The following is a 26,485-nucleotide window of genomic DNA, read 5'->3' as shown; positions in this document are numbered from 1 at the left end:
TTTGAGTTACTGTTGCCTTTCTATCATCTCAAACCAGTCTGGCCATTCTCCTCTGACCTCTGGCATCAACAAGGCATTTTTGCCCAGAGCACTGCCGCTCACTGGATATTTTCTCTTTTTCTGACCATTCTCTGTAAACCCTAGAGATGGTTGTGCGTGAAAATCCCAGTAGATAAGCAGTTTCTGAAATACTCAGACCAGCCTGTCTGGCACCAACAACCATGCCACGTTCAAAGTCACTTAAATTACCTTTCTTCCCCATTCTGATGCTCGGTTTGAACTTCAGCAGGTCATCTTGACCATGTCTACATGTCTAAATGCATTGAGTTGCTGCCATATGATTAGCTGATTAGATATTTGCGTTCACAAGCAGTTGAACAGGTGTACCTAATAAAGTGGCCGGTGAGTGTATAGTCGTGCATTGCCAGACTTGAAAGTCTTGTTAACACTCGGGAGAAAGACTGGGAGCCGAGGTTATGTCATCTATAGCATGAGACACTGCCCCTCTCTGGTTTACAGCAGTGTATCATCAAAACTATGGAGGGTGCATAGGGTAAAAATTCCAACTAGTGTCTAAGCACAATGCCTAACCTCAATTCCCAGCCTAAGATAATGAACTGCTAATACCTAGGATACTTGCCTAGGGTGCTTGCCTGAGAGGCACTTTGAGGTTCCAAGCCTAGGATTAATGCCTAGTGTTCATGCATAGGTTACACATTCACTGAACACTTTATTAGGAACACCTGTACACCTTCTCATGGTGGAGGTGGTGTGGGGAATGTTTTCTTGGCACACTTTGGGCCTGTTAATACCAATTAATCATCACTTCAATGCCACAGCCTATTTGAGTATTGTTGCTGACCATGTACATCCCTTCATGGCCACAATTTACCCATCTTCTAATGGCTACTCCCAGCATGACAATGCACCATGTCACAAAGCAAAAGTCATCTCAAACTGGTTTCATGAACATGACAATGAGTTCAGTGTTCTTCAGTGGCCTTCCCAGTCACCGGATCTGAATCCAATAGAACACCTTTGGGATGTGGTAGAACGGGAGATTCACAGCTTGAAAGTGCACCTGAAAAATCAGCAAGAATTGTGTGATGTCATCATGGATCAGAATCTTAAAGGAATGTTTCCAACATCTTGTGGAATCAATGCCATGAAGAATTGAAGTTGTTTTGAGAGCAAAGGGTGGCCCTATCCAGTATTAGTATAGTGTTCCTAATATAGTGTTCAGTGAGTACTGAATGTATGTCGAGCATATCTTGTCCCGGGCTCAAACCTAGGGTTCATGCCTAGTGTCCATGCCTATGGTCAATGTCTAGGGCTCAAGCCTTTTTTGTTTCATGCCGTTTGAGCATGTTAGCTAGCTGTTCATATTTAATATATATAAAGTTCTGTCTTCGATAGATGTCTTCACAAGTCTGTTCTTCAAGTCAGCTACTGAAATATATACAGCTAGGATTTTTTGGGATTTTGGCTCTATCCACCCTCCATACAAAACATTGTGCTCCCTCAGTTTATGGTGAAATGTCATGTCATATTTATATATGAATTAAGTACACATCTTTAAAACAGTCAGTTTATTCATGGAAAGGAAACTTAATTTGAGTTATACAAGGGTCGTTTAACACCATCTTTGGTTAGTGTATTGCCACAACCCTTAGTAAATTGGAACTAAAAACAAGGTTTATCTTGTGGCCAATGGGCCAGGCGTCAACAGCTAATAGCATTTTGCTGACAATAGAATACAACAAAAATGTAAGCATTTAATAAAACATGTTAAATATACAATTGGCTTCTTAAAGTCAAAACATTTTATTCCATCCCTTTTAGTGGGATAAAGCATTTTAATGCAGACTCTCTTATCAGCTCCAAGTATAAATAAATGAACGCCACTTCCCAAAACATTCAGCACACATTCAGTTGGCAATTGCACTGGTCTAGCAAATTGCTCTCTCATTGACATAATATTCTAGCTTGAAACAAAGTACACAATACAAGTACAAGTACTCTGCACACGCACGCACACACAGAGAACCAGAGGCCTGGTGCCTCATCAGTATAAACAAAATATTCCAACTTCTGTAAACATACTGTATCTGCAAGGACAGACCACTTCAGCATTATAAAGCTATCTACCATGAAATGTCAGACATGAAACAGAGCTAATGGTATTTTCGGGGAATCATTCCAATAAGAGCAAGAGACTGCTTCCAGCTACAACTGGAGTTAAAAAAAGCAACACAGGTAAGCTAACAGGTAAGCTAACAGGCCCTTATCACCATTCAACACAGGTAAGCTAACAGGTAAGCTAACAGGCCCTTATCACCATTCAACACAGGTAAGCTAACAGGCCCTTATCACCATTCAACACAGGTAAGCTAACAGGCCCTTATCACCATTCAACACAGGTAAGCTAACAGGCCCTTATCACCATTCAACACAGGTAAGCTAACAGGCCCTTATCACCATTCAACACAGGTAAGCTAACAGGCCCTTATCACCATTCAACACAGGTAAGCTAACAGGCCCTTATCACCATTCAACACAGGTAAGCTAACAGGCCCTTATCACCATTCGGAGTAAATAGTGACTGTCTACACCACTGTGGTGAAAGGACCACCAACAAAACATTGTTAATGTTCGTCAATACAAAAGTAGTAATACCAATAATTAGAATGCCAAAAGCAAATCAGCATACTACTGTAATATTGTAGCCACAAAACCTTTTGACCTTTGAGTATGAGAAAAAGTATATAAACATTGGTCAGATAAAACTATAATTACAAGTAAAAAAAAAAGTTCTGCTAATTTATAATGCTCTCTCTCAACGTTTCAGGACTGAAAGATAGTTTGTGAGGGAAGGCTTCAAAGTCAGAATACATGTTCTGAAGGATCAACTAATGGCAAGCATATAAAACTCTCCCTCATACCCATTCCAACCTCCCTCAAATTGGAGAGTATAATATATCCCACTTCCAAATCTGGAATCTGCCATTTGTGATTGCTGAAGGTAAATCATGTTTGGACATCTTACAGAGACCACAATGCCTGTGGTTGTTGTAAAACAAAAATATCTCATACATAGGGTGGAATCCTAACTATCCGCCCGTGAAAGTCGAATTATCACGCAAATTTCCCATTGACATCAATGCAAGATTTGACAAAATTGACAGAGTTACTCACGCAGATCTTGCGTTAGGATTCCACCCATACTGAGCAAGCGAAATGTTTCACATTGGTCATAATGACCAAGATGTAAGAGTGGAGTGGAAATATGTGTTGTCCATTTCCCTATGGCATGAGTTTGGTCTCTCTCCATTCTGTGCTTGTGGTGTAACCCCTATCTGTCCCCTCAGTGACCTGCGGGTTTGAGGTGGGTCCAGGGCATGGTAACAGCACTACGGCCTCAACATTATATGGACCCTCCCTCCCCAGTTCACCTCTTACCAGGCTTTGAGGTATTGGTTAGCTGGGTAGTACACTTTGGTGTAGGATCATAGGTTACACTTAGCTTCATCTCTCTCCCTTGTCTCCATACCCTCAGTGTCTTAAACCGCCCCTCCTACTGCGTTGCTATCAGTTTTTAAAGGCCCCGTAGCGGCTGGCTTTGCTGATGAAGTTCTTGAGCAGGTCGTGGTCCATGTCAGCAAAGGCCTGGGTCTGTGTGACAGCAGTCAAGTGGTTGACACAGAACTTAAAGCAGAACTCCTCCAGGTCCTAAAAATGAAGAGGGCTGGCTGGTCAATGCTGAGGAGTACAACAGAGAGTGCATTTACTGGTAGGGGAATCACTAGTGAGAAAGGCCCTAACCAGCGTGACAGAGAGGACAGTGGTTGTGTTACGAGGTGTAAGCTTACCCGGGCCTCATATTTAACGGCAGCGGAGAGCAGGGTGATGGCATTCTCCTCAGAAATGCCTCTCTTGATGGTCTCCTGACACAGCCTCTTCAGCCTTGTCTCACGGTAGAATGTGGCCAGGTCCAGCAGCCCTGCACAGTGGAGAACCAGAGAAAATCAACGGAGGTCATTGTATGGCACTCTTCACAGGTGGATTTGTATGGTTTGCTGAAGCTTTCACTATAATTCCAAACACCATGAGTTGAATCGGACTCTGTCCCTGGCTGAGCTTACCTATGGCATCTTCTGGTGGCAGGTTGATGGTGTCAGTGTACAGGTACTCCAGGAATGCGCGGTACACAAGGTACGAAAATTGGTGGATCTCGATGGACTCCTCATCCGTTTCATTTAGCAGTGCGCGGAAATGCTCACACCTGGAACCAAAGGAGAGTAACAGCCTGTTCTCCTTACCGTATTCAAAGAACCCTACTGTAATCTCATGTATTCGCTTGTTGGCACCACATTGGCAGATGTTAAAAACTGTAGCTGTCTTAGCTGTTTTTCTTGGCACTCAGTGCAGAATGTAACGGGACTAGAAAGCGGATGTTGCATGTTTGTGTGTGCTAGTGTCTTTAAAAATAGCAAAAGGGGATATAAAAGCTTTGCCCTTGCTTCCTCATGACGTTGACAGGAAAGCCAGAGAGCCACAGAGGCTGACGTACTGCACTTGAAACATACAGAAGGATTTCTTTAAGGTGGTGGGAAGGCTTTGCTTGTTAAACACATCATTAGGCTTTAATTGCAGTATACTCAGTTCCTCTCCAAAGATGAATGCATGTTGTAGTTTGTATCAGGTGCAGTGTCTTTTTTGTACCTGATTTTCAGCAGGGCTTTATGAACATGGATGCACTTCCCATCAACCAGGAACTTTAAGTCTGAGATCTCTGGGCTGTCAAACTCTCGCTTCAGTGACTGGGCAACCGTCAAGTAGTCATCTCCATCTGAAAAACAGAAAAGACATGCCATCTTAATAAAAAATAAAAAAAACACACATTATGTGGATCATGTGTCTGTACTTAAACTACAAGGGCTACAGCACATTAATATATGTCTATCTATCTTCTAATCCTTAGAGGGCTTGACCTTTTTCTACATGTTTGGTGTTCATATACCAACATGCATTCAATGCCTGGTTTGAGAGGGAAGAATTTGAATATCTCCAAGGACTGTTTGGGTATATTTAAAGTGTTGAAATTCTCCAATCCCTTAATAGTCTACTTGGGGTCCAATGCAACACAAGTCCTTGTCACAGGACAGCAATCCTTAATGTCCCTCCATTAGTACAAAATATCTACTCATAGCCACAGACCCCTTCACATGTAAAAGCTAGTCGATGTATTTTATGACTGACTGTATGTTGAGAGGAAACCATGCAGAATTCCAGTTCAACCCCTAGACCTGAACCCCTTGCCGCTGCTGTATATTTGAAAGGGTCGGATACGTATAATAATACATAGGTATACTGTACATAATCTGGTCATTTAATCATATTGCTTACCTATCCAAGTTCTTCCTTACCTCTCAGAACTAAGAATTTGAACAGGAGTGGCAATGGGGTAGGGGCTAGGGGCTGATTTGGAATTCAGAATTTCAGGTCTTACCCACAGTTAGGAGGTGCCACATGACAGCTGGGGTGGCAAAGCAGGCAAACACATCATCTGTGCTGCCAAAGTGCGTGAGGTGGGGGCAGGCTACTGCTTGACCCCGACACTGACCCCACATCAGAACCTGACCACTCTGGGTCTTGGCTGCAGACGTGTGGCTGGTGTGGCAGGCTGCCACCTCCACCATCCTAGCAGAGACAACAGCAAGAGGAGGACAGATATCAGTAAGGAAAGCAGCCTAGGCTACAGGGGAAGACAACACATTTCACTCAAGAAAGCTCTAAATGATATTTAGTGGTTCACCTGCATACATATTCATGAGGTATTTGTTATTTACAATAGAGAATTGGTATAGAGGCACCCCAAAGGCAAGTCACGTCTGGGCCTCCAGCTCCCACGACAATGTGGCCCAGCATTTCCATAGATGCTTGGGAGGCAGTTAGCCCCCAATTGACACAATGCCCATCTGTACTGACAGATAGATGTGAGATTTGGGCCTGGTGGCTGTCCTGTGTAGGAGAGAACCAACCTACCTCTCCTTGTCCATGTTTATGAGCGTGGGCACAGCTTGGTTACTCTTGTTGCCTGTTCCAAGCTGCCCGTAAGAGTTGGCCCCCCATGCGTAAATAATTCCCTCATCTGTAAGTGCCAATGTATGTGCGTATCCACAGGCAACCTGCAAATTCAGGAAAGGGCACACATCTTATGACACACAATCCTCTTGGGAAAAAGGGTGCAGTCGCTACAGTATTTCACAGTTCAACCAAGGTGGAGGAGCAGATTGATATTTAGAAACTATTCATCTATGCTTGGAGAATAAAATGGAGGACAAACAATGTTTTAACAATAAAGACGCTGTCCTCCATGAGTAGCTGCTTTCTACATATCCAATACATAATCCTGCCAAAGACAAAGAAATTGACTATATATTAATCAAGCAATATTGGCTGTGCAATTTATCTGCAATATTGTCATGGGTATTACCCATACCAAGTAATAAATCACAGCCTCAAGGGCATTACTGCTTTTATACAACAGTTACAGAACAAATCAGAAAATTGTGACATGAAAACAATGCTTTATGTATTTATTTTGCTGTAGATTGTGGTGCTTTTTGACCGGCACACAAATATAGTTCTCAAACTACCACCGTTGTCAAGGGAATGTGAAACAAATCTACTGCGGCACATGAATATCATAACAGGTGATTTAAACATAAAATCACGGCTTCAAACTCCTCTCAGCCAATCACAATGCTTGATTTGATCAAACCATAGTATAATATTGTTTATTAATAATTTGGACATCCCAGCTCTATTCTTTAATCGCAGTCCCTCAAAAAGGGCAAGAACTTTGCCTTACCTTCCATGTGTTTCTCTTACCTGCACAATATTGATGCCCTGAAGGGCAGCGATCCTGCACGGAGTCTGCTGGTTCCCATTGTTGCCCAAACCAAGCTGTCCATTGCAATTATAGCCCCAACCGTAGGTCTAAAATAAAGGAGGAGCTTAACATTAACGCTTAACATTACTTTGAAGGAGGAAAACTTCAATTCTGCCCCTATTTTCAAATGACCCTTGGGGATGGGATAAAGGGCTGAGGTCTTTTATGACATATCAAGAATGTGATGATGTGGTTGGTTGGGTCTCTTTGCAAACAGCTCCTAATTTAAATACTGTGGTTGTAGAGTAATATAAAAGCAGGTCAGGGAATAGGTTGCTCTCTTTTATTTGTTCTGGTGTTTAGTTCTCGTCATGAGCGTTCTCTCTCTCTCTCTCTCTCTGAGGGTAGAATGTAAAAATGTTCTATGAAGTATTTGCCTTGTAATAGTTGTATTACAGTATTAAGCCTCATTTGATTCATTCTATATGACCATTCTTGCACTAAATCAGCACAAACTCAACAATTCTTCGCACAGTGATAATTATATTACTTGGAGTCACATTATCAATATTAGATATGCTTTGCTATTAACAAAACATAGCCAAACCTTCACATGGAAACTGCCATTATTATACACTCACGGGCACTTTATTAGGAACACCTGTACACCTTCTCATGGTAGAGGTGGTGTAATGGTGTGGAGAATGTTTTCTTGGCACACTTTGAGCCTGTTAATACCAATCAATCATCGCTTGAATGCCACAGCCTATTTGAGTATTGTTGCTGACCATGTGCCTCCCTTCATGGCCACAATTTACCCATCTTCTAATGGCTACTTCCAGCATGATAATGCACCATGTCACAGAGGAAAAATGTCATCTCAAAATGGTTTCATGAACATGACAATGAGTTCAGTGTTCTTCAGTGGCCTTCCCAGTCACTGGATCTGAATCCAATAGAACACCTTTGGGATATGGTAGAACGTGAGATTCACAGCTTGAAAGTGCACCTGAAAAATCTGCAGGAATTGCGTGATGCAATCATGTCATCATGGACCAGTATCTTAAAGGAATGTTTCCAACATCTTGTGGAATTAATGCCACGAAGAATTGAGGCTGTTGTGAGAGCAAAGGGAGGCCCTACCTAGTATTAGTTTATATTAGTTCCTAATAAAGTGGTCGTGAGTGTATGTGGTCTACAACTTGAGAAGTGAGACCATTGGCATGCTAACAGATCAGCCCCAGAGTGTCTGTTGGGACAGTTAGTAATCTATTTATGAACTACTGTTATGATATGTTTCTTTCAACACCATCTGCGAATAAGCTCCTTTAGCAGCAGACTACTACAACCATGTTGCACTAAGGAGCACTATAGGAGATCTTTTCTGCCTGCTGCAATAAGACTGTACAACTCCTCCTCCAGCTGGCTCGATCAGGGTGATCATAGTCAAGCTGGGGGTTGTTAAATCATACTGAACTGTTATTACTGTATATCATGTTTCAGATGTGTATTTCATTCTATTATTCTATTGTCACTTTATTTTTTGTTCTTGTTTGGTTGTTTCTGATGGGAGCTACTGTAACACCTTAATTTCCTCTCGGGGATCAATAAAGTACCTACCTACCCATCTATCAAATTACCTCCCCATTGTCCAGTACAGCCATGGAGCAGAGTTGACCACAGGCTATGTTGACCACCACTTTGTTCTGCAGACAGCTGCTAACCCGTCGTGGTGTGGGCTGGTTGGCGGTAGAGCCAGAGCCCACTTGGCCTGAGTTGTTGTACCCCCATGCAAACACCTGAGCAATGAGATCAAAGGTTAGGGGTCCAGGAAATACTCAGATCAACTCAACTTTGTCCATACAAGGAGCAGCAGAGTACCTCTCCTTCAGTAGTGAGAGCAATGGTGTGGTGGGAGCCACAAGCCACCTCGGTCACCCTCTTGTTAAGGAGGTTGGTGGAGACCAAGGCTGGGGTGAGGCCATGGTTGGTGGTCCCATTGCCCAGCTGACTGTAGCCATTGTGCCCCCAGGCATACACCTCTCCATCTACAGATGATAGAAGGCATTCTTTTTAAATTAAGGTTAATGTTTTACATGTAGATAAGAATTAGATCATGAAATCATCTATAAGTGAGTAAGTTAAATGTCATTATGTCATCATCGTTCATCATCAAATGTCATCATCGTTTCATATTCAATAGGCAATAGTAGGCAATGTATGTATTATAGCTGGTCTCTGGATATACGCGTATTTAGCACCCAATCTAAATGTATATAAAGTGGAGTTGAGCATTTTTTTCAGATAAACAAGATGCTAGCTGATCTCACCAGCAGTGGCGATGACCACATGTGGTCCTGTGCCATAACTTAAAGACACAATCTTCTTTCCACACAATATGTCGATCCTGCGGGGTTCAATAGTGCTTTGCAGGTCTCCAAGCCCCAAACAGCCACTGCAGTTTGTGCCCAGGGCAAATACCTGCAGAAGGAGCAAACAATCTTTTATTTCTGTGGGCAAACTACAGCTTTTGTTTTTCCCCATAACTTACTATTAGTGCCATCTTAGACTCTACATGTTTACACATCACATTCATTATCTCGTGCACCATACCAGTGTCTACATATGTGAAAACATAAGACAAAAGGTCATAAGGAAATTACCACCTATGATGTCATTTCGAGTAAAAAATGTTTTTTAAGTAATTGATTTATGTTCAAAACTACTGCCACAAACACACTCCCACCGACCCTAACCCTTAGGTATGGTGCTGGATATAATTAATGTGATGTTAAAAATGGGTAAAGAGTCACTTCAACTATGTAGAAAAGGACCTTTGGGTCAGGGGATAAAATAGAAAATTTGTTGTTGGGCTGCAAATTGGGTCTCCAAGAAAAACATGTGGGTAAAAACAAGGCCCTAGACATGCACTAAGGCTTTCCATGGATAAAACAGGGCTTGAACTGGCATTACATGTCTAAATATAGCCTGACTATCTGATTAGCCCGGTCTCTGGAACACTATCAATAAGTGTGTGAAAGACCTCAAAGTTTTTTTTATTATCTTCATATCACATTGTGTATGTTGATAATTACTCTGTTACTTGGTCACAAGTAAGTGTTTGACTTATTTCCCAAGTAAATAAAATTAACTCATGAGCACAAGGTTAACACCTGTCACACTGTGCTCCTATACTAGATAGACTTGGGTAAATGCTTGCGGCCACTCTGACGTCACCCCATTGAAGTTGAGATTTTAAATGGTTAAGGAAAGAGTTAGGGTTAATGGTAGGGTCATCCCAATGATCCCATCTAGCATATACAGATAAACTAGCATATATTATTGAGTGTCTCAATTACATGACTGCTGTCCCCAGCCTTGAGCCTTACCTCATCATTGACTGTGACATAGAGGGCTTCATTCGCAGCACTGCCAAAGACACACGCTTGGCGGATAAGCCGAAGTTCCTCAGGAGGCAGGAGTGCAAAAACTGGCCACTTCCCTACATCCAACATACTACTTAACTGCAGAATAAAGAGAAACTACACTCAAAATAGTTGTCATTTATGAAAACATATTTTGGTAAAGTATTCAGTTAGTACAATAAACAATAAAAAAGTGGAAAAAGTACTGCAGCATATGTGCTTCAATTACACTTCATGATAATAACAAAAATAATATAGATAGTTTTGAGATCATTATTTACACATTTGAGTTTTTCCTTCTATGCAATTGAGGGACAACTGCCTTTGTTCAAACCTTTGCAAGACCATTTCTGTTTGTTGCTATTCTTTTTTACAGCTGCCTTAGCCTCAACATTATTTTCATTGCTGTCAATGGAGTGAACGGAATGGATTGCAGGCACGTTTTTCGTTTCTATTTATGTTTCCTACATACTACAAATCGTTATTCCAGATGTCAAGTCTTGTGGTGATGATAGCCAGAGTAGTATATTAAAAGAATGGCGCAAATGAAGGGATCCATTTATATTGGCTAACGCTTATGGAGACTCAAACCGTTCTTTCACACAAACCTATGGACCAAGGGAAATATTGTTATTTTAGATTATCATTTTCGAACTGAATAGATGCAATTTCAACTGCGAAATTTATTAGATATAGGCTACTAAACGTTGTGTGCTTAAACCAATTTAAGAGAGAGATTTTCCAAATGGGTGGTAGTTTTATTGTTTTACTTGAGAGTATCCATGACATTTTGGGGTTGAAACTGCCTTTTTTGATCCCCGTCTTAAGTGTTGTTAGCCCCGCCCACTTACATAAAACATTTTTTTTTTTGGGGGGGGGTAAATCAGGAAGGAATTATTGTAACTATTTGAAGCCTCCAGCGCCACTCTTATCTACCACTCCGATGATGGCTAATACACAAGCTTCTGTAAACAAGAACAACATTTTAGCTGGCCATCCATGCATCATCATCATTAAGAATTTGACACAGACACTCACTCACTCACTCACTCACTGCAAGATTAATATAGCTAGCTAATACTAATAAATAGATATATTTGGATCTGCTCTTCATGTCTCAGACAAGGATGCCTACTGCACTACTGAGCTAGCTAGCTAGCTAAAGTTGTGTAGCTATGGAAAAGCTCCGACCTTACCTAGCTACATAGCTTACCGTGTTTGTTGTGCTTATCGTCAATTATGCCGTTGTATCGACATTGATCGTGATATTTTCAATTGGTAAATCAAGTTAAGGAATCACATCTCTCAAGGGTTGGTAACTAACTGACCGTGCCCAGAGTGGCGACTGACATCGCTCTCCTTTTTTCCAACAAGGTGAGCTAAGCAACAGATAAGGAGGAGCCAGCAGAGGGACCAGTCGGTCCGTGTACCTCGCGGCCATCCTATTTGCCTGTTCAAAACGGAAATCGGAAATCCACTCATATCTCGTTTTTCGTTTGTGGAGTGAGAAAACAGAACCCGAGAATTGGCGAATTTTCCGATTTCTGCCTATGTTGGCGAATAAAATAACAGTTGGGAAAAAAAGAGAAACAAGGTAATTTTCATGTTTTCAATCTGCACCCCAAAAACGAATAATGGCTTGTTTTTCTTTATTTTGTTCAGCGTTGCAAAATCAAATAACAGTAATAGAAAGACAAGAAAATATACTTTATTCTGTTTTTATATTTTCTGTTTTCTATGCTGGTGAAGGGTGTACTAGCTTCTAATGTGGGCCCACCCGCAACACTTTCATTGGACAAAGCTTAGGGCGGTACTAGCTTCCAATGTGGGCCCACCCACAACACTTTCACTGGCCAAAGCTTCACTCAAGGGCAAGCCACACTGTCACATAGCTTACTATTACGAACGTATTAAGTCTGGTAGGCAACCAGATTTAAGATTATACCATTATCATTGCTTGCCTGTGAGTCCAAGGCAGGCATAACCCTATAACATTGAGACGTGAGGTGTGGTGCACAGCCACTTGATGAACAGAGCTTGTATAAATATTTCTGTATACAATTCCCATTAATGTGTTTTAAATTACCATAATTTATAGTCCAAATGGGCTACAATTAATAATGTGTCTCCCCAGCAATAGTGCTGATTTACATTTACACCTTCAACTATTTCTCCCTTCACAGTTTTGAGCATACTTTTTTCGTATGTGTCTATTTTTTACTTATCCTCCAAAAAACCTGTATATGTTTTTCTATTATTACAGCTAACCTGCTTTACCAATCAACTCGGCGACAGATAGACGGCAGCGGCGTGGGCAATTAGGATGCGGTGTTAGCCACCCCACGCTCCTCCCCCAGGCCATAACACTTTTGAACAATCAACCTTAGCTGTCATCTGCTCATCCTGTTGCTCACTTCTGCACCCATGACCCCACACCCCAGTGATGTGCAGTGATTTCATTAATGGAATTACAGTCAGGGATGTAGGAAGTTTAATTTGCGAAGGGGTGCTGCCTTAAATGTTGCGAGGGGGGAGCTGTGCCCCCCCTTTCTATCCAGAGAAAATGTTGCCAATAAACAAGCAATTCTGTGAGAATAGCGTAGTGGTTAGTGCATGTGAAAAGCATGTGAAAAACATGAAATGATCGAGTCTGAGGTAAATGACGAGGCCAACAGCTGATTCACCCCGAGTGTGTCGTAGAATTTAAATAATAGTATTTTGAGATAAAATACCGTTAACCAGAGCTGTTGATTCATTCAGAGACTTTATTCACAGAGAAAGAAGTCGTTTCAGATTTGCAAAGTTGAAACCCCTTTCCACTTCCGTTACCTGTCTTTTTATAGACATCACATAGGTCAACGCCCTCCATTCAACAAACTTCTAGTTCCTGTCTACATACACCAATAACATTCAAGAATTACATTTCGTCATCAAGGTGGGCTACTCCCACCTGCCCTGGCGTCTGTTTGTCTACCTAAATCTTGATGAGCCTGGCTGATTTCAAAAGCCTTTTGTTCTGGCTGTTTACAACTTTGTTTATTACTTATTTACCCTAACTTTTAATGACTCTATCCTGGTTTCTGCAGCTTTTGATCTATTGTATTCATTGTATTTATACCCTCTAATCAACCCTCTAGTCAACCCTCACTTTAATCTCACCCCTCTTTTATTGCATTCTTCAAATATTCTAAGACCATCTGTTTTCTTGTGACCTTTTCCCCTAGGTGTGGGATTACAAACCCTTATATGTCTTTAAATTTACCATAAGTGCACCCGTCCGTACCAGATAAACAGCTCTGATCATGAGGGTTGCATATATTTGTCAGTATATCAATCCTGACTCATCCAAACCTGCGTTATAGCTCTTGTATACAATCTAGCTGGTGCCATGTCAACGCATACCACAACACAAAGTAATCGCATATAGTAAGAGAGAGCAACATAATGCAAAATGGAGATGGAGTAAGGTGAACACCTTGCATTTTGGCTATTTGTCCCGACTCCGAAATGATAGACGATGTCTATCCCGTCCCCCCCTTTATGTGTCCAGCAAACATGTTGCCTATCACCTGTTAAACAAGCAATTCAGGTCACTTTTGACAAAATAATAACTTAGTGGTTAGTGTGAGTAAAAAGCGTAAAATCCAACAGCAGTCACACAGTGTAACCAGTAGCCTAGATGAGGCACATAGACTTCCATATATTGTCACACACATTCATTAACAATATATTTTTTTTAAAAACACCCCCCACAGCCTCACTTCCTACTTGCCTGATTAGAGTGAATACGTTGTAGTGGTTGAGCACCATATGCTTACACACAGCACATAGCGATAGCGCACTTTCAATGAGTGATAATTACAATTACGCACAGGTTTTCATTACCACTGCCTGCTTTCACATGTTGTGACTATGTCATTGTAAAATTGCCCTTTGGTATAAAAGATATGTATCTTGACAACATCGAGTTAAGATCAGATGTTTGACCGTCCGTGTAGGATGTTACCTAGCCTTACGTAGGCTATAATTGAATACAGTAACATTTCATGTTCTGCCTGATCCTGTTTTATCGTTTTATGTTTGTACAGATACAATGCATCAAGACATATACAATGCAACAATGTGTAGGTGAGACATCTGACTACTTAGATACCAACTTTAGAAATATCAGCTGGCATTTTTAATTTACATGTTTATGTGTACCAACCTCCTAAGCGTCCAGGTGTTATTCTCCACATTTTAGTTGGAATGTGTCACAATATCTATGAATTTAACCACTTTTGCAGTTAAATATTTCTATTACTAATATTATAGGCTACAACCATCCATTTCAAATGGGAGAACACGGTTGTCTTTGGTTCTACCTTGGGTACGGTTAGGCCTATCGTAAAATGTTGCTAGACTTTCCTATTGGGTTTGTATTATCCCAATACAGTACCGCCCTAAGCTTTGGCCAATGAAAGTGTTGTGGGTGGGCCCAAATTGGAAGCTTGTACAGCCCTTCACCAGTGTAGAAAATAGAAAATATGAAAACAGAATAAAGTCTATTTTCTTGTATTTCTATTACTGTTATTTGATTTTGCAAAACTGAACAAAATAAAGAAAAACAAGCCATTCTTCGTTTTTGGGGTGCAGATTGAAAACATGAAAATCTTTTTTTCCCGAACTGTTATTTAATTCCCCAACATAGGCAGAAATCGGGAAATGAGACAATCCTCGCGTTCTGTTTTCTAACTCCATAAACGAAAAACGAGTAGATTTCCGTTTTGAACACGTCAATCGGATGGCCGCGAGGTACACGGACCCGATGCCGGCAGAGGGTTCACTCAGCATCCATTTCGTCCTGCGCGGACGTGTGGAAAAAAGGGGTCGTTTTTGCTTGAAAACAATAGGAAGGCTGTGAACATTAGTATTTTACTCATGTTTGCACCTTGTCTCATTGGTTTGAGTTTAACGTGTGTAATGCCTAGGGTTTTACGATATCTTCGCCGTGATCTACGTAAAAAGAAAAAACTGCCCGTGACTGCTACGCACATGCGCCGTCTGACGAGTCCTCTGCCCTTGTAAATAATTGCCGATATGCATGAATAAAAAGATTCGTGAAACAATTTAAAGTATCTTCCCACTAACTTGCACTTCGTTGTCCAGCTACTTTCACAAATGTATATTACGAAATATGAAACATCACTGACAACCCTCTCTGCGCATGAATGAAGTGCTAGTTTCCGGGGTGGACAACGGTTACCATCGAGAGCCGAATCAGTCTCCACCCCCTGGTATGACGCGCAGGTGCAAGAAGGAAGAATTTATACAAGAGATCAGCCGAGACATTGAACCATCAATGATTTCACTTAAATGCAAAGATTTGACCGTTCGAAACATCCCTGGTGTTATTAATGACATATCAACCTTATAGGAATGCAACCATGGATATTATTTTTCGTAAACATATTAAGAGTACAAGACTGTACAAAAATAGCACTATACAAATGACATATTCCAAGACCAACACTGGTGTGATACTTTTTAAGCACCTCAATGAACTTAATTCTAAAATGCAAGGTAAAGAGGAAAATCTACTAAGCTCATCAGACAAATTGCGTTGCTTCAAGTCTAAACTCACTCTCTGGCGCTCTTGTGTGAAACAGGGGAGAGTTTAGATATTTCCCCTGTACAGTGCACATCCAAACAGCAAAAAACTTTCTGGCCTTATCTCTCAGCATCTGCAAACCCTTGACGAGAGATTTAATAAGTATTTTCCAGCTGAGACCTTTGCTGGTTTTGACTGGGTCCGTGACCCTTGGAATTCATGCGCTTTGGAGAGCGCAGCCGACCTGCCAATGCAGGCACAGGAGCAACTGGCAGAGATGAAAGAAGATCGTACATTAAGGATGAAATTTCAAGATATGACATTGGATACATTTTGGATATCATTGGAAAAGGAATACCCGATAGTGTCAAGTAGTGTCATTGACATACTGTTGCCCTTTTCCACGACATATGTGTGTGAACTGAGCTTTTCGAGGTTAACCTGCATCAAGAACAATAGCGGACGTATGAGCGCGGCTTTGGAATTATTCAAAACAGCGCCCGCTCTAACACGATCAAAGAGAATACGCGGGAGAGGTCCACTGTTTGAGGCGAAAAAAGACAGGGTTCCCAGCGGAAAAATTAATAAAAATGAGTTCCTCACAAAACAGGGAACCCAAAACCATTTCAATGGAAACGATCAGACTTTACCTTGGAACGTAGCGGACGTATGAGCGCGGCTTTGGAATTATTCAAAACAGCGCCCGCTCTAACACGATCAAAGAGAATACGCGGGAGAGGTCCACTGTTTGAGGCGAAAAAAGACAGGGTTCCCAGCGGAAAAATGAATAAAAATGAGTTCCTCACAAAACAAGGAACACAAAACCATTTCAATGGAAACGATCGGAGTTTACCTTGGAACGTAGCGGACGTATGAGCGCGGCTTTGGAATTATTCAAAACAGCGCCACAATCAAAGAGAATATGCGGGAGAGGTCCAATGTTTGAGGCGAAACAAGACAACTTTCCCAGAGGAATAAAAACGAAATAAAAATGAAATATCCCAGTATTCCGAACAAAACAAAGAACCCAAAACCATTTCAATGGAAACGATCGGACATGACCTTGGAACGTAGCGGACGAATGAGCGCGGCTTTGGAATTATTCAAAACAGCGCCACAATCAAAGAGAATACGCGGGAGAGGTCCACTGTTTGAGGCGAAACAATACAATGTTCCCAGATGAATAAAAACGAAATAAAAATGAAATATCCCAGTGTTCCTAACAAAACAAAGAACCCAAAACCATTTCAATGAAAACGATCAGACTTTACCGTGGAACGTAGCGGACAGAGAGCGCCTGAGAGCTGTGTACCAGGAGCTACGTGTGTGTCTGTCATCCATTCCTGCGAGAATAGTGTGTGTGTGTGTGTGTGTGTGTGTGTGTGTGTGTGTGTGTGTATATGCGTGCGTGTAAGAGTAGTAGGCTACATGCGTCATGCATTTGTTGTTCGTCAGAGACAGTGTGTGTATTCTAATGATAATCAACATTAAAAAAAATAATATATATATATATATATATTGGGGTGCCTTGAGATTTTTCATTCATGCAAAGGGTGCCGCGACTGAAAAAAGGTTGAGAAACACTGGTCTAGGAGACACTGGAGAACTTGGCGGACCTGTTGGACATGGTCTCCTCGTCGAGGGAGAAGATAAGGATATCGTCCAGGTAAACAAAAACAAACTGATTCAACATGTCCCGGAGAACGTCATTAACTAGAGCCTGAAACACAGCGGGGGCATTAGTGAGTCCAAACGGCATAACCAGGTACTCATAGTGACCACTAGGAGTATTGAATGCCGTCTTCCATTCGTCCCCCTCCCTTATCCTAAACAAATGATAGGCATTACGGAGGTCCAGCTTAGTGACAATTTTAGCCCCTTGCAATAGTTCAAAAGCAGATGAGATAAGAGGGAAAGGGTACCTGTTCTTTACGGTGATCTCATTAAGGCCTTGATAGTCAATGCAAAGGATGAAGCATCTTATCCTTTTTGTCCAAAAAGAAAAAACCTTCCCCAGCAGGAGAAGAGGAAGAGCAAATGATACCAGCAGATAGGGAAGAGTCAATATATTGAAAACCCAGGATGAGATGATGTAAAGGGGAATTGAAAAGATGGAAGCTCAGGAATTCAGTGTGGTTATTAGCAATGATCAGTTGAATGGGTTGAGTACGGTGAGTGACTCTGCACAATAGGTGACCATCTAAAGTGTTGGTTTCTAATGGATGGGACAGAGGAACAATGTTAAGTCCAAGTCTTTTCGCTAACCTCCAATCCATAATACTCCCATGAACTCCGGAGTCCACAATCACAGAGTGATTGAGACTATGGGATGAAGTAATTAGCCGTGCAGGAGTGAGAATTCGAGAGGGACCGGCAGAAGAAATGGTTTGGCTCACCAGCGCCCTCTTCTTCACTGATGAGCCTGGTCTTACAGGACACACAGACATGAAATGACCCATATGAGCACAGTAGATGCACCTGCCCTCCTGTATCCGATGTTGGCGCTCCTCAGGAGAAAGCCTTGCCCTCCCTAGCTGCATGGACTCTGCCGATGCAGCCGGGGGCGTAGAAGAGTCGGCCGTCGGCAGGATCTGTTGAGGAAGACGCCACGACAACGAGCGATCAACTGTGGACTGGCCCCTCAGGATGGGCAGAGGGACCGCAGCCCTGGATCTCTCCCTCTTTCTCTCCTGGAGACAACTGTCGATTCTTATGACCAGAGAAAAAAGAGAATCCAGGTCGGAGGGCAGCTCGAGAGGAGTCAACTGGTTCTTGATGGAGTCGGAAAGCCCCTGGAGAAATGCGTCAAACTGCGTGGATGAATTCCTGCCACTGTCAGGTGCCAGTGTGCAAAACTTGATCACGTAGTCAGAAACCTGCCTTGTGGCCTGATGCAGGCCCATGAGCGCCCTTGCTGCCTCTCGACCGGGGGTTGTATTATCGAAAATCTTGCGTAGAGATTTAGTGAAAACCTCCAGAGAATGGCAGACTGACGAATCCCTTGCCCACTTAATCGTGGCCCAGGCCTCCGCTCTACCAGTGGGGTGGGTGATGATGTACGCCACCTTGGCTTGTTCCGTCTGAAATGACGCCACCTGTAGCTCGAAATGTAATCCACACTGGACGAGGAATGCCCGACTGTTACCGGAATCCCTGGAGAACCACTCGGGTCTAGAGAGGTGAGGAGTCGGTGCCGGTTGTGTGTGCAGGGAAGCAGGAGCGGGATCACAGGTTGGAACTGGCGCCGAGATGGTAGGAGAAGGGATGAGAGTCTCGAGGGCCGCCGTCAGCTGCTGGATCTGACCACCGATGAAATCCTGGAAGCCCTCATGTCGCTCTGACAGCCCACTCACCCCCAGGCAGATTGAGGTGAGTTGTTCATCATGGCGGAGAATCTGTCTCTCCTGGGTCAGTGTGCAACAAATCAGAGTCGGCTGAGTCCATTGTTGGCCAGTTCGTACTGTAATGACGGTAGACCAAGGCGAAGGGCTCAATCGCACGACTCGGGACAAAAGCTTAATCCAAAAAAATAATCCTTTAATTCCAGAAAAAGGGTTTGGTACACAGGTAGACAATTTGTAGAGAGGCAGATATCCAAAAAGGGGTAGGCAAGGCAGGTATGGTATCCGGGTATGTCAGACAAACAGGAGGCGGATAATCAAACAGGGAAAAGGCAAAAGGCAAACTCAGAAAAACTAACAAGGATCAAACACCAGGAAGACAAGAAATCACTATGAAAATTGCTGGGACATTTTGACACTAAGTCACAAAGACGAACTGGCAACGAGACAGGGGAAACACACAGACTAAATACACAGGGAATGATGATGAGGAACAGGTGAATCCAATCAGGGCGGGGTAGACACAGACGGGAAAGGGCAGTTAGTGAAGTGTCTGAAACAGATAAGGTGAGAGATACAAAAATAAGCAGGGAAGAAAAATGGAATAACATGAAACAAAGACAAACAAATTAACGAACGAGATGAGACAAGTGAGGCCAGGCTTTTGACTATTTTGAATAGGCCTACCTTCCTTTGTCTTTTGTAATTGTATAATTTTATTTATGCCTACCCCTGTATACCTTGTTGTTAAATGCACTGCAAACTAAACTGAATTAGCTGTAGGCTAGAATCATATTTTTTGCAAGAATAATGATGTTTTGTTATCTATGCTCAGCTGGACAGGAGAAATCCAAACTAAAGAACATTGCAGATCTTCTTGGTGGAGACGATGAAGATGATGATGACAATGGCAACATCTTCTTTGAGAATCAGAGAGTAAAGTACGTTAATGTACTAGATCTAGAGAATAGTAAGAGTATGTAAGAGTATGTAAAGACATACAGTATAGCACAACAATTATGCTAAAATGTTCTAATTTTGTAAGAAATAGCGCTACTCTATCACTAGATGGCATGGTGTCCTCAATCTCACCCCATCAAAGCATGTTAAATCACGAATGATATCCCACATTTTCCAAAGCATTTAACAAACAATTTGTGAGTGTTCTGGGGTTAGACTCAGCTTGTTTCAGTGTCTTGGCAGTGATTTTTATTTTCAAGACCAACTTTTCTTTATTTAGAAACATTAATCTCTCATTATTATCTATAATGACAAAGAACATAAAACAAACATTACTAGAAGGTCAATTGAGCCTCAATGGTGTCTTGCAGAGGAGGAGGAGTCATAGGAACTTCAACAGGTTGCTCTGAATCAGGTGCAGCAACTAGTCCATCCCAGTCAATTCCTCATGCTGAGACATTCACTAAACAAAACATGATCAAATAAGTACAACTTCTCATTAGCTGTGCTGGGTTACAAGATGGCTATAAACATGAGCAAAAATATATGATGGTTCTCTGTTCCAATGAATTTTCCATGACGGGGCAATTGACAACTATGTTCTACCATTGAGAACCTGAGCAGCTTGGTAAACAACCTACATGACGTTTTTTATCTTATGTACATTCATTGAAATTGTATGGTTTAATGTATTGTGGCTCGATTAGAACCCCTGAGTCAGGACTTGCTCCTTTGAGAGCAAGATGGAGTTGCTTAATAAATGTACTTTAACCTTTGTATTGCTCATTCATGTTATGATATCTGAATATTCATATTGAACATGTTTAAAACCTGATGTTATTCTACATGGTTAGACAGTTTGTGGCTTGGTGATCCCTATCAGTCACTAGCTCTTCCTCATATTGGCATGATTGTTTTGTTTTGTTTTAATGATAAATATAACAAAAGAAATTTGCAGTTGTTGTATGATCAATTATCCAACCTGTGTTATGCTGAAGTCGTTTTTTTCGACATAGTTATTGACCTCTCCGAAATGTAATGTGACCCCTTAGCCGGGCCTGCTTGATATGAAACATATTGTGTGTACAATAGCACGGAAAAGTAAAGAGCATTAAGTCCTATGCTTTCAGCATTGACACTGCAGTGCTGACAAATCAGTTACTGGAGCTACAGTACTTATTCACCTGTGCGATCCACAATAATCACAGAAATCCATCACCACAAAATCAATAAATGTCGGTGTATGTGGCCTGTTTCTTTCGTGTGAATTGATAGATTAATATGATTTACTGTAATGTTGTTAGTTGCAGTTGCAGAGAATGACACAGTATATGACAAGTCCGAGTCTCCTTCAAAGGCATATGTTGAAATCAACTGCCATGGAGTTTTGCCAACAGAAGTTTAGGAAGCAGTCTGGCATATCTTTTTGGCAGGTAGGGTCAGACAAGAGGGACCCGGGGTTGATGGTACTGAATTTCGCACCTTGAGCATTAGTGAATAATAGATAAGTGTGGCCTGTTTGGTTTTATAGTCAATCAGTTGTAATTTACTGTAGTCCTAATCTGTGGAAGATGTCGATAGTTCACCAATTTGAAAATGGAGATCACTATATCTGATAATTCATTAAGATATATTAACGTAGCACTTAAATACATGAGCATGAGGAGAGTTGAGAACAATGATTTCCAAGTCTTAATTTCCCCAGAAAAGCACGAGGTCCTTAGTTGTGAGCAAGGAATGAGCTAGACAAATAGATAGGTCTAAAGTTACTAAGCCTATTGCGTGTTCTGCTGGGTGATATGGGTATCACAAATAAATCTAAGCCTACATCAGCTCCTACCCACCATCATAGGAAAACCTTCGCTCAGTTTCAGTGGCAGAATAATCATCACGAATAAGTGTAATGCCATCAGGTATTTTGATTATTCTGAATATTTGTAGTTAAATTATATGATATAATTGATGCATTCTGTAAAATATCTCTGTGGTTTGAATGTAGGATTGATGCAGCTGGGTAACGAAATCGTCTAGTATCTGGCTAGCTAGCTAGGTTATTAGATCTGCAGAAGCTATGGCAATATTTATTCAATGTCATATCAATGTCAAAATAGTTGTGATATTTTTAGTACATGTAGTACTAGAAACTTGGGTACAGTTTCATCACTGATGTCTTCTGTCTGTACTTGCAACTGTACCACATTGTAAATTAGACAAAACTATAGGGGGTGAAAGAGAAGAGATGATGTGTAAGGACCTAGCCCCATCAGTTCCCGTAATATTATTCCATGTCTTAAAAATGTCTTCATCTCAAAAGGGATTGCTGTTATTGTAATAGTACACTTTACTTTTTCAGTGAATCTGTAAATCCCAATTTGGATTTGAGGTCAAGAGATGGCTTTGAGCAGTAAGTACAAAATAACATGTTTATTTGTACATGCATATACATCATCATCTATCATCTGTTTATCACCAGGCCAGGACCATCTGTCTCATTCATACTGTCACATTATCTTATTATATAACAGATAACAGATCATGATAACAGATAATGGTAATTGTGTAAGAACAATAGCATCAACATCATACCTATAGCCTTGTCAATGTTTGGTTAAGGAGGATTTCTATTCTAGTACAGTAGTTATGTTGCCACAGTTATATACTACTTGGGCGCTAATTTAACTCCTCATCTGCAATGCTATGCCATATTGCTTTCATTTGGTTAAAGCAATTCTCTACCCTCTCACCTGGCTTCCGCTGATCAGGAGGGGAGCAACTCAGCCCAGCTACCAGAGATCTGGCCCTATTCACCAATATGGACTTGAAGTTGGACCTGCCCTAGACAGAGCCGACCTCACAACTGTACGTATGTGGGGTCTGAGGCTCCCCTATTGTGGCTGCTGAGGGGATTGACTCCTACGGCACAAAGACGGGTGGTCTTAACATTATTCAATTTCCGATTGCAATACTTCAGGTTAGACCTGCCCCTGAGGAAACACACCCCTACCACAAACCTGCAGTCATTTTCTCCTTGTACAGATCTCGTTTAAATAATTGTCAGTTGTGTATTTGTGATGTGTACCGTGTCAGTGTATGTATAAATGTATGTATATTTTTATGTCCCTCCCCACATTACAAGCCCATCTATTTTAGGTGCATAGGCTGGTTGAAGGGGACTGAGGGTAGAACGTGGGTAGCATGTGGCTGTGTGCTTGGCTGTTTCTTTGGCCACCTTTATTTTGAACTGTTTGATGTAAGTGCTTGTGAAAGCTTGAGTTCATCTATAATATGCTTTATTTAACCTTATATGAGTAAATACTTGTCTGGACCTTTACCCTGCCTCCCTGAGCCTCTGTACTAGTACTAAGACCAAAATGCGCATCTGAGCAGACAGATAATCAAAAGATACGTTATTAGGAATATGTACACAAACTACTGATGCCAACCAATTTTGTAGGCCTTCAAGAAATGATTTAGACTCAAATGCAAAAAAGCAACTCCTCTTTAATTTGTTTTTTTTTATAAATCTTATAACCTGCGCAGTTTTACACAGAGTTTCCATTTCTGGGATGATGGGGAAAGCAACATAATGAAGAATATTCAATTACATTATGGTGGGTGTACATTTAACAGCCAAATATGTACATTTTTGCAGTAATGATGTTTGTTTGGGTGTCTCCAGTTATGTTACCAGCGTATTCCCCCTTCCCTTGCTTACTTTCGCTGCCATCTTGTACCCCCCTTAGATGAAGTGAATGCACTGAAGCAAACATTTTTTCCAGAATGGAAAGGATCCCAGTCTTCCCCACGTTGGAAAGCCTGTTCCTCTACAACATCAGAAGGATACGTCCGTTCCTCATAAGAGAAGCAGAGCTCTTGGTCCAGGCACTTGTGATCTCCCGCCTTGACTACTGCAACACACTGTTGGCTGGGCTTCCTGCCTCCGCCATCAGATCTCTGCAGCTCATCCACAATGCTGCTGCACGTCTGGTGTTCAATCTCCCCAAATTCTTCCATGTTACCCCCCTCCTTCGCACCCTTCACTGGCTCCCGGTAGCAGCTCGCATCAGATTCAAGAGCCTGGTGCTCGCCTACCGGGCAGCAAAGGGAACAGCCCCTCCCTACTTGCAAGCAATGGTCAGCCCCCAAACTCCTGCCCGATCACTCCTTTCTTCCATCTTGGCTGGCCGCCTGGCACTGCTGCCTCTACGAGGATGCAGCGGTCGCACTATTCGGTCACGTTTTTCATTGTCCTGGCAATGGTGGTGGAACGAGCTTCCCACTGCTGTCAACACTGCATTGTCACTACCTATCTTCTGCCGTGGACTGAAGACCCATCTTTTCAGGCTACATCTTGACTGTCCCTCCTAAAGACCTCTTCATCCCCACAGTTTCAGTACAGTTTCTCTACTGTATATAATAATAATAAAAAAAGCATCTAGCATTGTGACTGCCAATGGCCCCTGGTCCTAGCATAGATTTGTTTTTCTTATGATGACTGATGTATAGATGATTCACTTACTTTAGACATATGTACTTATTGTAAGTCGCTTCTGCTAAGTGTCTACAATGTAAATGTAAAACATTTGCAGAAAGTAGCTACAAAGAACTCAGTTTTTCCTTCAGGTTTTCTTCCATTTTATTCAATGTTGCAAGTTAGCATGGGCAACAACTTTCTGCAAAATAGTCCTATTCAGTACATGCACATAATAACAAGCAACCATTCTACAGGCATATGGGGAAGGTTTTTGGAATGTAACATCCAATGAAATTGCAAGCACATTCTCCCATAGCTCTGTCCAGTTCTATCCAAGCCAGAGCGGCTAATCTAAAATTCCTCCAAATGAGATGTGAGAACAATGTGATTTGGAGGTATGCAAGACTAAACCACTAAACACAGCTAGTTCAGCGACAAAATATGAAATCTGTAGTTTTTCGTTTTGTTAATCAGGTCTTGATTTATACAAATCCGAACTAACTGAGATTCCTAATTTTGAATTATCTCCCTTGCTCCGGTGTCCGTTTTCACTTTTCAGCTGCTGACTGGTGTCCTATCAACGGTTTGCACTGAATTTGTGGCTCATACCCGAAGTCTGTGCTCGTACCTCCATTCCATTTGGGGGCCATATACGACACGACACCAGCCCGATCAAAAAACAGTATCAAAATGCATGGAGTGTACAAATATCCAGCTTAAATGGATAAATATGAAAAGTATGAGAAATATTATGCTACATTTCAGTCTGATTATGTAATACATTAACATTAATTTGCGGTCCCTAGGCAAGATCTTAGATCTCGCCGAGGGATAGAAGTTAATAATAATGTGTCTTATTTTTTTAAGTGAAGTGGCGCATCTGTTAAACAAGCAATAAGTTTGTATGGCCTCATTTAATTATAAGTGGAAGCATGGTAAAGAGGAAGGGAGTCTCTTGTATGTAGATGGTCCCAAAAAAGAGTGGACGTAGCCAGAGATTGTGTTTACTACGCATGCGTAAAAAGATTTGTGTACATTCTTGTTCTAGAAACGATGTCATCTGTCAATGCCCAGTCGCTGTCATTTGTTATGCACGGAGCAGGGTTGACGGCTGGAGAAGTATCAAGTTGAAACTTGTAATTTAGCTAGCATTTTGGGAGAAACGAATGTCGAAATTGTTTATTTAAACCAGTTTATCATAGAGTAAAACGCGAGGTAGCCAAAGATTAATCACACCTAGCATGTCACATTTCCAAAAAGAGTCTACTCGCTAGCCTTGTGGGGTTCGGTGCTCTGTAGCTAGCCAGCACATTTTCTGTGTAGCCTCTTCTTAAGTTAGTGAATTAATTAGCTTGCTGTTCTACCTGCATAGCTAGCAAGTACATTGTTAGTTCGATAGCTGCTTCATCTCGTTTGGGAAAAGTTGCTTGCCATTGCTGTCGTCGCGAGGAACTGCTGACGTGTGGTGAGTTAGCTACGCCTACGGTCTACTTATCGTGACATGATACAGGCTAAAGCAATGCTAGCTCGTCTAAGTAATGTATTTATTGCTCGCCAAGTTTGTAGCTAATATAATTGATTGTCTCAATTGGCTATTATTAGTAGTTAACTATATTTACTGTGAACGTTAGCAAGCAAGCTAGCCTATAGCTTCGCTGCTAGTTGAGCTAGTCGTCAGCTAGCTATAGCTAACCAGCTGTCGTTGTCAAATAAGTGCTTTTCTTCTAGCTAGCTAGTTGAGTTAACATCATTACCCTCGTCTAATCTAACGTTACTTACTCAGCTAGATAGAATGAAAAC

General features: G+C 41.6%; 2 protein-coding genes across 3 annotated transcripts in view; one reads left to right on the top strand and one right to left on the bottom strand.

Moving 5' to 3' along the window:
* Positions 1 to 1,574: 1,574 nt before the first annotated feature.
* rcbtb2 (regulator of chromosome condensation (RCC1) and BTB (POZ) domain containing protein 2) lies at positions 1,575 to 11,679 on the bottom strand. 2 transcript variants are annotated; one of them, XM_083694868.1, is made up of 12 exons: positions 11,534 to 11,679; positions 10,285 to 10,419; positions 9,226 to 9,376; positions 8,777 to 8,943; positions 8,536 to 8,694; positions 6,895 to 7,002; positions 6,046 to 6,188; positions 5,510 to 5,700; positions 4,723 to 4,849; positions 4,143 to 4,282; positions 3,870 to 4,000; positions 1,575 to 3,729 (listed from the first exon to the last, which is right to left on the bottom strand). In XM_083694868.1, exons 2-12 carry the CDS (start codon positions 10,408 to 10,410, stop codon positions 3,589 to 3,591), a joined length of 1,584 nt encoding a protein of 527 aa, XP_083550994.1. In that variant the 5' UTR covers positions 10,411 to 10,419; positions 11,534 to 11,679; the 3' UTR covers positions 1,575 to 3,588. The 2 variants fall into 2 exon arrangements, with proteins under 2 accessions (XP_083550994.1, XP_083550995.1); XM_083694869.1 differs by having other exon boundaries at positions 3,587 to 3,759.
* A 14,061-nt stretch (positions 11,680 to 25,740) lies between these two features.
* The window catches only part of fndc3a (fibronectin type III domain containing 3A), a 52,965-nt gene continuing 52,220 nt past the window's right edge, over positions 25,741 to 26,485 (top strand). Inside the window, exon 1 of the mRNA XM_083695346.1 lies at positions 25,741 to 26,150. The gene's annotated coding sequence lies outside the window, so the exon portion shown is untranslated. The remainder of the gene's footprint in view (positions 26,151 to 26,485) is intronic.

Source organism: Argentina silus (assembly GCF_951799395.1).
Source record: "Argentina silus genome assembly, chromosome: X".
Lineage (NCBI taxonomy): Eukaryota > Metazoa > Chordata > Actinopteri > Argentiniformes > Argentinidae > Argentina > Argentina silus.
This window is presented reverse-complemented; position numbering and strand designations above follow the sequence as displayed.